The sequence below is a fragment of the Oncorhynchus nerka genome, linkage group LG20 (assembly GCF_034236695.1).
Source record: "Oncorhynchus nerka isolate Pitt River linkage group LG20, Oner_Uvic_2.0, whole genome shotgun sequence".
Classification (NCBI taxonomy): domain Eukaryota; kingdom Metazoa; phylum Chordata; class Actinopteri; order Salmoniformes; family Salmonidae; genus Oncorhynchus; species Oncorhynchus nerka.
In genome coordinates this window covers 19,093,282-19,107,082 of record NC_088415.1, presented here as the reverse complement: position 1 = coordinate 19,107,082, position 13,801 = coordinate 19,093,282, and the positions used below count along the sequence as shown (strand labels likewise).

The 13,801-nt window shown below is 45.3% G+C and overlaps 1 protein-coding gene across 1 annotated transcript in view; it reads right to left on the bottom strand.

Moving 5' to 3' along the window:
* LOC115102011 (zinc finger protein 512B) overlaps positions 1-13,801 on the bottom strand; it is a 66,886-nt gene that overhangs the window by 9,365 nt on the left and 43,720 nt on the right. Inside the window, 3 exon segments of the mRNA XM_065005279.1 lie at positions 10,420-10,512; positions 12,266-12,393; positions 12,541-12,672. Of these exon segments, the coding sequence (XP_064861351.1) occupies positions 10,420-10,512; positions 12,266-12,393; positions 12,541-12,672 (353 nt within the window).

Genomic DNA, 13,801 nt, shown 5'->3' with positions numbered 1-13,801 from the left:
TTAGACAGGGATGCAGCTTAAGCCCCACCCTTTTCAACATATATATCAACGAATTGGCGCGGGCACTAGAAAAGTCTGCAGCACCCGGCCTCCCCCTGCTAGAATCCGAAGTCAAATGTCTGCTGTTTGCTGATGATCTGGTGCTTCTGTCACCAACCAAGGAGGGCCTACAGCAGCACCTAGATCTTATGCACAGATTCTGACAGACCTGGGCCCTAACAGAAAATCTCCGTAAGACCAAAATAATGGTTGTCCAAAAAAGGTCCAGTCACCAGGACCACAAATACAAATTCCATCTAGACACCATTGCCCTAGAGCACACAAAAAACGATACATACCTTGGCCTAAACATCAGCGCCACAGGTAACTTACACAAAGCTGTGAACGATCTGAGAGACAAGGCAAGAAGGGCATTCTATGCCATCAAAAGGAACATCAAATTCAACATACTAATTAGGATCTGGCTAAAAATACTTGAAACAGTCAAAGAGCCCATTGCCCTTTATGGTAGTGAGGTCTGGGGTCCGCTCACCAACCAAGATTTCACAAAATGGGACAAACACCAAATTGAGACTCTGCATGCAGAATTCTGCAAAAATATCCTCCGTGTACAACGTAGAACACCAAATAATGCATGCAGAGCAGAATTAGGCAGATACCCACTAATGACCAAAATCCGGAAAAGAGCCGTTAAATTCTACAAAAACCTAAAAGGAAGTGATTCCCAAACCTTCCATAACAAAGCCATCACCTACAGAGAGATGAACCTGGAGAAGAGTCCCCTAAGCATGCTGGTCCTGGGGCTCTGTTCACAAACACAAACACACCCCACAGAGCCCCAGGACCTCAACACAATTAGACCCAACCAAATCATGAGAAAACAAAAAGACAATTACTTGACACATTGGAAAGAATTCACAAAAAAACAGAGCAAACTAGAATGTTATTTGGCCCTAAACAGAGAGTACACAGTGTCAGAATACCTGACCACTGTGACTGACCCAAACTTAAGGAAAGCATTGACTATGTACAGACTCAGTGAGCATAGCCTTGCTATTGAGAAAGGCCGCCGTAAGCAGACATGGCTCCCAAGAGAAGACAGGCTATGTGCACACTACCCACAAAATGAGGTGGAAACTGAGCTGCACTTCCTAACCTCCTGCCAAATGTATGACCATATTAGAGACACATATTTCCCTCAGATTACACAGATCCACAAAGAATTCAAAAACAAACCCAATTTTGATAAACTCCCATAACTACTGGGTGAAATACCACAGTGTGCCATCACAGCAGCAAAGATTTGTGACCTGTTGCCACAAGAAAAGGGCAACCAGTGAAGAACAAACACCATTGTAAATACAACCCATATTTATTTTCTACCTTATAGACACAAGTGTAAGGGGATAAAGAATATGTACATAAAGATTTTATTTGTCACATACACATGGTTAGCAGATGTTAGCAGATGGTAATGCACGTGTAGCGAAATGCTTGTGCTTCTAGTTCCGACAATGCAGTAATAACCAACAAGTAATCTAGCTAACAATTCCAAAACTACTACCTTATAGACACAAGTGTAAGGGGATAAAGAATATGTACATAAAGATATATGAATGAGTGATGGTGATGAGTGATGTATTTCATTTTGTATTATTATTTACTACCATTTTATATTATTATTTGCTATCGTTTATAATTTTGTTACGATATATATTGTATACATTGTTGCTTTGGCAATATTGACACTGTTTTTCATGCCAATAAAGCAGCTTGAATTTGACATTTGAAAGAGAGAAAGGGAGCACTAAAGAGAGAGAGAGTACTAGAGAGAGAGAGAGCACTAGAGAGAGAAAGAGAGAGAGGGAGCACTAAAGAGAGAGAGTACTAGAGAGAGAAAGCACTAGAGAGAGATAGAGAGCACTAGAGAGAAAGGGGGGAGTACTAGAGAGAGAGGGAGAGAGAGCAATAGAGAGAGAGGGGGGAGTACTAGAGAGAGAAAGAGAGAGAGGGAGCACTAGAGAGAAAGAGAGAGCACTAGAGAGAGAGAGGGGGCACTAGAGAGAGAGAGGGAGAGAGAGCAATAGAGAGAGAGGGGGAGTACTAGAGAGAGAAAGAGAGAGAGGGAGCACTAGAGAGAGAGAGAGAGAGCACTAGAGAGAGAGAGGGGGCACTAGAGAGAGAGGGGGCACTAGAGAGAGAGGGGGAGTACTAGAGAGAGAGGGAGAGAGAGCAATAGAGAGAGAGGGGGAGTACTAGAGAGAGAGAGGGGAGAGTACTAGAGAGATAGAAAGAGAGAAAGGGAGTACTAGAGAGAGAGAAAGAGAGCGCGGAGCACTAGAGAGAGAGAGAGAGAGAGAGAGAGAGAGCGGGAGCACTAGAGAGAGAGAGAGTGTACTAGAGAGAGAACGAGAGAGAGAGAGAGGGAGCACAAGAGAGAGAGAGAGTACTAGAGAGAGAGAAAGAGAGAGAGGGAGCACAAGAGAGAGAGAAAGAGAGAGGGAGCACTAGAGAGAGAGTACTAGAGAGAGAGAACAAGAGAGAGAGTACTAGAGAGAGAGGGAGCACTAGGGAGAAAGAGAGCACTAGAGAAAGAGAGAGCACTAGAGAGAGAGAGGGAGCACGAAAGAGAAAGAATGAGAGAGAGGGAGCACTAGAGAGAGCACTAGAGAGAGAGAGAGAAAGCGAGAGAAAGAGAGAGAGAAAGAGAGAGATAGAACACTAGAGAGAGAGAAAGAGATAGAGGGAGCACTAGAGAGACAGAAAGAGAGAGGAGCACTAGAGAGAGAGAGAGTACTAGAGAGAGAAGAACAAACACCATTGTAAATACAACCCATATTTATGCTTATTTATTTTATCTTGTGTCCTTTAACCATTTGTACATTGTTAAAACACTGTATATATATAATATGACATTTGTAATGTCTTTATTGTTTTGAAACATCTGTATGTGTAATGTTTACTGTTAATTTTTATTGTTTATTTCACTTTATATATATTCACTTTATATATTATCTACCTCCCTTGCTTTGGCAATGTTAACACATGTTTCCCATGCCAATAAAGCCCTTGAATTGAGAGAGAACGAGAGAGAGTACTAGAGAGAGAGAACGAGAGAGAGAGAGAGCACCAGAGAGAGAGAGCACTAGAGAGAGAGCATTAGAGAGAGAGAGCACTAGAGAGAGAGAGCACTAGAGAGAGAGAGCACTAGAGAGAGAGAGCACTAGAGAGAGGAGAGCACTAGAGAGAGAGTACTAGAGAGAGAGAGAGAGAGGGAGCACTAGAGAGAGAGCACTAGAGAGAGAGCACGAGAGAGAGAGAGGGAGCACGAGAGAGAGAGAGTACTAGAGAGAGAGAGAACGAGAGAGAGAGAGGGAGCACAAGAGAGAGAGAGAGGAGCACTAGAGAGAGAGGCGGCACTAGAGAGAGAGAGGGGGCACTAGAGAGAGAGAGGGGGAGTACTAGAGAGATAGAAAGAGAGAAAGGGAGTACTAGAGAGAGAGAAATAGAGCGGGGAGCACTAGAGAGAGAGAGATGGGGAGTACTGGAGAGATAGAAAGAGAGAAAGGGAGTACTAGAGAGAGAGAAAGAGAGCGCGGGAGCACTAGAGAGAGAGAGAGAGAGAGAGAGAGAGAGAGAGCGGGAGCACTAGAGAGAGAGAGAGAAAGTACTAGAGAGAGAGAGAGAGAGAGGGAGCACAAGAGAGAGAGAGAGAGTACTAGAGAGAGAGAGAGAGAGAGAGCACTAGAGAGAGAGGGGGGAGTACTAGAGAGAGAGAAAGAGAGAGAGCACAAGAGAGAGAGAAAGAGAGAGAGTACTAGAGAGAGAGAACGAGAGAGTACTAGAGAGAGAGTACTAGAGAGAGAGAACAAGAGAGAGAGTACTAGAGAGAGAGGGAGCACTAGGGAGAAAGAGAGCACTAGAGAAAGAGAGAGCACTAGAGAGAGAGAGGGAGCACGAAAGAGAAAGAATGAGAGAGAGGGAGCACTAGAGAGAGCACTAGAGAGAGAGAGAGAAAGCGAGAGAAAGAGAGAGAGAAAGAGAGAGATAGAACACTAGAGAGAGAGAAAGAGATAGAGGGAGCACTAGAGAGACAGAAAGAGAGAGGGAGCACTAGAGAGAGAGAGAGTACTAGAGAGAGAAGAACAAACACCATTGTAAATACAACCCATATTTATGCTTATTTATTTTATCTTGTGTCCTTTAACCATTTGTACATTGTTAAAACACTGTATATATATAATATGACATTTGTAATGTCTTTATTGTTTTGAAACATCTGTATGTGTAATGTTTACTGTTAATTTTTATTGTTTATTTCACTTTATATATATTCACTTTATATATTATCTACCTCCCTTGCTTTGGCAATGTTAACACATGTTTCCCATGCCAATAAAGCCCTTGAATTGAGAGAGAACGAGAGAGAGTACTAGAGAGAGAGAACGAGAGAGAGAGAGAGCACCAGAGAGAGAGAGCACTAGAGAGAGAGCATTAGAGAGAGAGAGCACTAGAGAGAGAGAGCACTAGAGAGAGAGAGCACTAGAGAGAGAGAGCACTAGAGAGAGGGAGAGCACTAGAGAGAGAGTACTAGAGAGAGAGAGAGAGAGGGAGCACTAGAGAGAGAGCACTAGAGAGAGAGCACGAGAGAGAGAGAGGGAGCACGAGAGAGAGAGAGTACTAGAGAGAGAGAGAACGAGAGAGAGAGAGGGAGCACAAGAGAGAGAGAGAGGGAGCACTAGAGAGAGAGGCGGCACTAGAGAGAGAGAGGGGGCACTAGAGAGAGAGAGGGGGGAGTACTAGAGAGATAGAAAGAGAGAAAGGGAGTACTAGAGAGAGAGAAATAGAGCGCGGGAGCACTAGAGAGAGAGAGATGGGGGAGTACTGGAGAGATAGAAAGAGAGAAAGGGAGTACTAGAGAGAGAGAAAGAGAGCGCGGGAGCACTAGAGAGAGAGAGAGAGAGAGAGAGAGAGAGAGCGGGAGCACTAGAGAGAGAGAGAGAAAGTACTAGAGAGAGAGAGAGAGAGAGGGAGCACAAGAGAGAGAGAGAGAGAGTACTAGAGAGAGAGAGAGAGAGAGAGCACTAGAGAGAGAGGGGGAGTACTAGAGAGAGAGAAAGAGAGAGAGCACAAGAGAGAGAGAAAGAGAGAGAGTACTAGAGAGAGAGAACGAGAGAGTACTAGAGAGAGAGTACTAGAGAGAGAGAACAAGAGAGAGAGTACTAGAGAGAGAGGGAGCACTAGGGAGAAAGAGAGCACTAGAGAAAGAGAGAGCACTAGAGAGAGAGAGAGGAGCACGAAAGAGAAAGAATGAGAGAGAGGGAGCACTAGAGAGAGCACTAGAGAGAGAGAGAGAAAGCGAGAGAAAGAGAGAGAGAAAGAGAGAGATAGAACACTAGAGAGAGAGAAAGAGATAGAGGGAGCACTAGAGAGACAGAAAGAGAGAGGGAGCACTAGAGAGAGAGAGAGTACTAGAGAGAGAAGAACAAACACCATTGTAAATACAACCCATATTTATGCTTATTTATTTTATCTTGTGTCCTTTAACCATTTGTACATTGTTAAAACACTGTATATATATAATATGACATTTGTAATGTCTTTATTGTTTTGAAACATCTGTATGTGTAATGTTTACTGTTAATTTTTATTGTTTATTTCACTTTATATATATTCACTTTATATATTATCTACCTCCCTTGCTTTGGCAATGTTAACACATGTTTCCCATGCCAATAAAGCCCTTGAATTGAGAGAGAACGAGAGAGAGTACTAGAGAGAGAGAACGAGAGAGAGAGAGAGAGCACCAGAGAGAGAGAGCACTAGAGAGAGAGCATTAGAGAGAGAGAGCACTAGAGAGAGAGAGCACTAGAGAGAGAGAGCACTAGAGAGAGAGAGCACTAGAGAGAGGGAGAGCACTAGAGAGAGAGTACTAGAGAGAGAGAGAGAGAGGGAGCACTAGAGAGAGAGCACTAGAGAGAGAGCACGAGAGAGAGAGAGGAGCACGAGAGAGAGAGAGTACTAGAGAGAGAGAGAACGAGAGAGAGAGAGGAGCACAAGAGAGAGAGAGAGGGAGCACTAGAGAGAGAGGCGGCACTAGAGAGAGAGAGGGGCACTAGAGAGAGAGAGGGGGAGTACTAGAGAGATAGAAAGAGAGAAAGGGAGTACTAGAGAGAGAGAAATAGAGCGCGGGAGCACTAGAGAGAGAGAGAGATGGGGGAGTACTGGAGAGATAGAAAGAGAGAAAGGGAGTACTAGAGAGAGAGAAAGAGAGCGGGAGCACTAGAGAGAGAGAGAGAGAGAGAGAGAGAGAGAGCGGGAGCACTAGAGAGAGAGAGAGAAAGTACTAGAGAGAGAGAGAGAGAGAGGGAGCACAAGAGAGAGAGAGAGAGTACTAGAGAGAGAGAGAGAGAGAGAGCACTAGAGAGAGAGGGGAGTACTAGAGAGAGAGAAAGAGAGAGAGCACAAGAGAGAGAGAAAGAGAGAGAGTACTAGAGAGAGAGAACGAGAGAGTACTAGAGAGAGAGAACGAGAGCGAGAGTACTAGAGAGAGAGGGAGCACTAGGGAGAGAGAGAGCACTAGAGAAAGAGAGAGCATTAGAGAGAGAGGGAGCACGAAAGAGAGAGAAAGAGATAGAGGGCGCACTAGAGAGAGAGAACGAGACAGAGGGAGCACTAGAGAGAGAGAGAGCACTAGAGAGAGAACTAGAGAGAGAGAACTAGAGAGAGAGAGAGCACTAGAGAGAGAGAGCACCAGAGAGAGAGAGCATGAGAGAGAGAACTAGAGAGAGAGAGAGCACTAGAGAGAGAGAGGGAGCATGAGAGAGAAAGAGAGAGCACTAGAGAGAGAGAGGAGGCACGAGAGAGAGAGAGAGCACGAGAGAGAGAGAGAGAGAGTACTAGAGAGAGACAACGAGAGAGAGACAACGAGAGAGAGAGAGGGAGCATGAGAGAGAGAGAGAGAGCACCAGAACGAGAGAGCACTAGAGAGAGAGAGAGCACTAGAGAGAGAGAGAGAGAGAGAGAGAGCACTAGAGAGAGACAGGAAGCACTAGAGAGAGAGGAAGCACTAGAGAGGGGGGAGCACTAGAGAGAGGGGGAGCACTAGAGAAAGAGAGAGCAAAAGAGAGAGAGAGCACTAGAGAGCGAGAGAGAGCACTAGAGAGAGAGGGAGCACGAGAGAGAGAGAGTACTAGAGAGAGAGAACACTAGAGAGAGAAAGAGAGAGAGAGAGCACTAGAGAGAGAGAGAGAGAGAGAGCACTAGAGACAGAGAGCACTAGAGAGAGAGAGAGAGCACTAGAGAGAGAGCACGAGAGAGAGAAAGAGCACTATAGAGGGAGAGAGCACTAGAGATAGAGAGCACTAGAGAGAGAGAAGGAGCACTAGAGAGAGAGCACTAGAGAGAGCACTAGAGAGAGCACTAGAGAGAGAGGGAGCACTAGAGAGAGAGAGAGGGAGAGCGCACTAGAGAGAGGAGCACTAGAGAGAGAGAGAGGGAGCACTAGAGAGAGAAAGAACACTAGAGAGAGAGGGAGCACTAGAGAGAGAGAGCACTAGAGAGAGAGGGAGCACTAGAAAGAGCACTAGAGAGAGAGAGAACTAGAGAGAGAGGGAGCACTAGAAAGAGCACTAGAGAGAGAGAGAGAGAGAGAGAGAGAGACAGAGAGCACTAGAGAGAGGGAGCACTAGAGAGAGTGCACTAGAGAGAGAGAGAGAGAACGATCTGAGAGACAAGGCAAGAAGGGCATTCTATGCCATCAAAAGGAACATACATTTCAACATACCAATTAGGATTTGGCTAAAAATACTTGAATCAGTCATAGAGCCCATTGCCCTTTATGGTTGTGAGGTCTGGGGTCCGCTCACCAACCAAGACACCAAATTGAGACTCTGCACGCAGAATTCTGCAAAAATATCCTCCGTATAATGCCAAATAATGCATGCAGAGCAGAATTAGGCCGATACCCACTAATTATCAAAATCCAGAAAAGAGCCGTTAAATTCTATAACCACCTAAAAGGAAGTGATTCCCAAACCTTCCATAACAAAGCCATCACCTACAGAGAGATGAACCTGGAGAAGAGTCCCCTAAGCAAGCTGGTCCTGGGGTTCACAAACACAAACACACCCTACAGAGCCCCAGGACATCAGCACAATTAGGCCCAACCAAATCATGAGAAAACAAAAAGATAATTACTTGACACTTTGGAAAGAATTAACAAAAAAACAGAGCAAACTAGAATGCTATTTGGCCCTACACAGAGAGTACACAGCGGCAGAATACCGGACCACTGTGACTGACCCAAAATTAAGGAAAGCTTTGACTATGTACAGACTCAGTGAGCATAGCCTTGCTATTGAGAAAGGCCGCCGTAGGCAGACATGGCTCTCAAGAGAAGACAGGCTATGTGCTCACTGCCCACAAAATGAGGTGGAAACTGAGCTGCACTTCCTAACCTCCTGCCCAATGTATGACCATATTAGAGACACATATTTCCCTCAGATTACACAGACCCACAAAGAATTCTAAAACAAATCCAATTTTGAAAAACGCCCATATGTACTGGGTGAAATTCCACAGTGTGCCATCACAGCAGCAAGATTTGTGACCTGTTGCCACGAGAAAAGGGCAACCAGTGAAGAACACACACCATTGTAAATAAAACCCATATTTATGCTCATTTATTTTATCTTGTGTCCTTTAACCATTTGTACATTGTTAAAACACTATATATATATAATATGACATTTGTAATGTCTTTATTGTTTTGAAACTTCTGTATGTGTAATGTTTACTGTTAATTTTTATTGTTTATTTCACTTTATATATTATCTACCTCACTTGCTTTGGCAATGTTAACACATGTTTCCCATGCCAATAAAGCCCTTGAATTGAATTGAATTGAGAGGGAGAGAGAGCGCACTAGAGAGGTAAGCACTAGAGAGAGAGAGAGCACTAGAGAGAGAGAGAGAGAGAGAGAGCACTAGAGAGAGAGGTAGCACTAGAGAGAGAGAGCACTAGAGAGAGAGAGAGAGAGCAATAGAGAGAGAGAACACTAGAGAGAGAGAGGGAGCACTAGAGAGAGAGAACACTAGAGAGAGAGAGGGAGCACTAGAGAGAGAGCACTAGAGAGAGAGAGCACTAGAGAGAGAGAGAGAGAGCACTAGAGAGGGAGCACTAGAGAGAGGGAGCACTAGAGCGAGAGAGAGAGAGGGAGCACTAGAGAGAGTGCACTAGAGAGAGAGAGAGACAGAGAGCACTAGAGAGAGGGAGCACTAGAGAGAGAGAGGGAGCACTAGAGAGAGGGAGCACTAGAGAGAGAGAGAGGGAGCACTAGAGAGAGGGAGCACTAGAGAGAGAGAGAGGGAGAACTAGAGAGAGGGAGCACTAGAGAGAGAGAGGAGATACACTCTTAGTAAAAGAAAGGGTTCCAAAAGGGTTCTTCGGCTGTCGCCATAGGATAACCCTTTTTGGATGCAGGTAGAACTCATTTGGGTTCCATCTAGAATCCTATGTGAAAAGGGTTCTACATGGAACCAAAAAGGGTTCTTCTAAATGTTCTCCCATGGAGAGAGATGAAGAACCCTTGTTGGTTCTAGCACCTTTGTTTCTAAAACAGTAGAAAATACGAGTTAGCTGGTGTGTCACAGTACAACAACAAGGTCACTGTCATCCTGCTGGCTTTTCCCACACTGCACTGTGGCTCAGCCATGTGACCAGAGGACACACACTGGGTACAGATTAGCAATGATGCCACTTCTGCAGGTAATGCAGAACAACACAAACACACACACACACACACACACACACACACACACACAATGGAAGTTCACTGCTTTAAAACACAAACTGTACTCTCTCCTAATAATGATATGGAGAGCTGCCAATATGACCATGGGACAAAAGGCAGGGACTGAACACAAATGAGGGCATCATTTAAACAGATCAGCTTTGATGGCAAGGCTGACTGGAATACACACACACAGGTTTGCTCATTTATATTTGATGCTTTCTGAGATAGTAGTTTTGAATTATTCAACAAACTTAATTGGAGCAGCATTCCACTAATGCAGGAGTGAGGGCCATGTTGATATCTTGATGAACCTCTCTACTGAGGGACTTAACACAGCACCAGAATGTAATGTGCATGCTTTCAGAACGGCCATATCAATCAGAACTTCAGGTATGCCAAAAAGCATAACAATAGAAATCAATTAGGACATTTCACCCCCAATCCCTCACATCTGAAGGGAACCCACAACAGAGTTCCCTCCGCTGTCATGTTGCTGATGAAACCCACAGTGTTACTTTTAAAATGGATTGTTTCTGACCAGCGGATCAATAGATCAATCAACTTCGGGAAAGAAAGTGTGTGAGTGTGTGTGTGTGTGTGTGTGTGCGCGTGCCTGTGTGTACCTTGCTGCTGTGCTCAGCCATTGTATGGTAGTTGAGTCCGGCCTTGGACCTGAACTGTTTGTGGCACTCCTGGCACTTCAGGGCATCCTGGAGCTGCAGGGTTAAAGGACAAAGGTCACACAGTCATTCCTATTCATCAGAGCCTCTTGGATCCAATGACAGTAAAGAACCTATGAAAAGAGAGTGCATTTCTGCTCACTGTTCCCCCAGCGTGAGCTTGACATGAGCTAGTGATACAGAACCATTTCACCCAGAATGGTCTTTGTCAGGTAATCATCAAGACCAATAAGTGGAAAGTAGCCGTTTTCATGAAGACACGTATGGATGAATCTGTAAGAATCTGTAAGAGGAAGATGTTTTACAGAGACTGACCCCTGTGCTGATGTGGAGATTCCACCCCTCCTTAATGGCATGGCAGTCACTGTTACAGTCTCACAGCCCACCAGGCCAGGCTTCATAAAGAGCAGGCTCTCAAAAGTACCTACTACTGACCCAGCTTACTGCCACACAGCAATCTCAGTGTGTGTCTGAATAGTCCAGGCTACCTCTCCTTGTGTCCTTTCCTGATTGCTTTGAGCTAGCCTGGGTTTTCAGATTGGTACAGTTAAACGAGTGGAGGCTACTTCAGAGTATTGAGACTCAGCCACAGTCATTCCTCCAGCCCTTCAATCATTACTTTGCAATCGAATGGCTCCCCAGACCTTTCCCGATACACTCTGTGGACAGTTTATTAGGAACAACCATCTCGTACCGGTCGGACCCCGAACAGCTGAAATCTTCAGCGTATGGAAACGTTGCCCAATTGGTATCAAGGAGCCAAACGTGTGCCATGAAAGGCTACCAGGCAGGATGGGCCATGGACTCATGCTGCTTAAGCCAAAACCGAACTCTGAATTCAGCATGACGCAACAGGAAGTAGGATTCGCCAGACCAGACAATGTTGTTCCACCCCTCAGTTGTCCAGTGTTGGTGATCACGTGCCCACTGGAGCTGCTTCTTGTTTTTAGCTGATAGGAGCAGAACCCGGTGTGGTCGTCTGCTGCAATAGTCCATGCGTGACAAGGGTCGACGTACTTTCTGAGATGTCGTTTTGCACACCACTGTTGAACTGCGCTGCTACAGTATTTTCCTGTTTGTGGCCTGCCTGTTAGCTTGCACGATTCCTGCCGTTCTCCTTCGACCTCTCATCAACAAACCACGTGTCTCACTGTCTGTAGGAGCGAACCATTTTCATGAACAGGGTGGTGTACCTAATAAACTGTCCACTGAGTGTATTGTTCTTGTACACAGCATTCTATACTGTACAGTAATATTTAGATGTTGGTATAAATATGTAGGGCAACTGACGCTGATCAGAATGTGTTCAGAACAATTGTTTGAGCGAGTTAGAATCAAGAACAGATGTGGAACAGTACCCAAGTATAATATTATACAGAACATGGGAAATATGGAATGGGATTTAGGGCAAGTGTCAAATGATATACTGTGGTTTCAGAGTTTCAACAGAGAGTGTGAAACACAATCCTTAATTTAGAGGAATGAAAGACAGATGTGACGAGAATGGTGATGACGGATCATAAATATATGGTTCGCCCCCAAAATCAAAATATGTTATGTCAAATGTATTCAGAAGTCGAACTGAGTCAGAATATGGCTGTTGTGAGGATCTGTTGTGAGGATCCTGCTACAAGCAGTAAGAGAAATCTGCAGGCTACAGTCTCAAATGAAAGGGAATGATTGGAACTATTTCATTTGAGTTGTGAAAACATCTGTTCGGATTGATATGGTTCTCCTGTACAATCACCCTAGGCCTCTGTTCTGATTGACAGCTGTGTGGTCCACTCACCTTTTGGCAGATCTCCATGTGTTTCTTAAGGCCGGAGACGGTCTTTCTGGTGACGATGGAGCAGGTAGGACAGAGCACCTCCCCTCGCTCTGAGATGGCATGCTGCCACTGGGCCTCTGCTGGAGTACCTGGAGGATACATCAACCAATCAATACTTTATATTTGTCAAAAACACGCTGAGGTAAACATGTGTACGAGGAAGTAAATTGGGAGATGGTTTTTGTCTTGTCAATAAACCAAAATACACAAGTTGTCCAGAACAGCCATTTCAGTACCAGAGGTGAGGGGTGGTGGGTCTCTTCTGGAGGCTGGGCCAGGGTTCTTCCTCTGGGGCTCCTCGCTGAACAGACCTCCCTCTGATCTCTTCACACGACCAGCCTTTAGCTTCTCCTCTACCTTGTTCATACCTGAAACATACAGTGTGTGACTGGACGTGACATGCGTATACACGTGTGTATGGTCCAGGTTCAGTAACGGGGGAAAGGGAAACAGATCCAGTGACATTTACAGTCAGAGTTCAAGTCTAGAACAGAGTCAGTTATGCAGAGCAGTATGACACCAGGACAATTACAGAGGCATACCAGATGAAATTCGAGCAAGGGATGCCTTCCAGAGAGACATCCGAGATTGAAACATTCTCTGTTTCACAGAAACATGGCTCTCTCGGGATATGTTGTCGGAATCGGTTCAGCCATCGGGCTTCTCCATGCATCGCGCAGACAGAGACAAAAGGGCGGGCGTGTATGCTTTATGATTAGCGACTCATGGTGTAATCATAACAACATACAGGAACTCAAGTCCTTCTGCTCACCAGATCTATAATTCCTTACAATCAGGTGCCGGCCATTTTACCTACCAAGAGAATTCTCATCAGTTATAGTCACAGCTGTGTACATTCCCCCTCATGCAGACACCAAGAAGGACATCAAGGAACTTCACTGGACTATATGCAAACTGGAAACCATACATCCTGAAGCTCCATTTATTGTAGCTGGGGATTTTAACAAAGCAAATTTGAGAATAGGTCTACCTAAATTCTATCAGCATATTGATTGTGCTACGCGCATGCACAACACCCTCGACCACTGCTACTCTAACTTCCGCGATGCATACAAAGCCCTCCTCCGCCCTCCCTTCGGCAAATCCGACCACGACGCCATCTTGCTCGTTCCGTCTTATAGGCAAAATCGGACACCGACGTCACGCTTCCAGACAAACTAAACACCTTCTTTGCCCGCTTTGAGGATAATACAGTGCCACCTTCACGGCCCGCTAACAAGGACTGCACCCCTCCCCCTTCTCCGTGGCTGACGTGAGTAAAATATTTTAAAGTGTTAACCCTCGCAAGGCTGCTGGCCCAGACGGCATCCCTAGTCGCGTCTTCAAAGCATGTGCAGATCAGCTGGCAGGTGTGTTTAAGGACATATTAAATCACTCCCTATCCCATTCTGTTTTCCCCACATGCTTCAAGATGGCTACCATTGTTCCTGTACCCAAGTAGGCAAAGATAACTGAACTAAATGACTACCGCCCCAT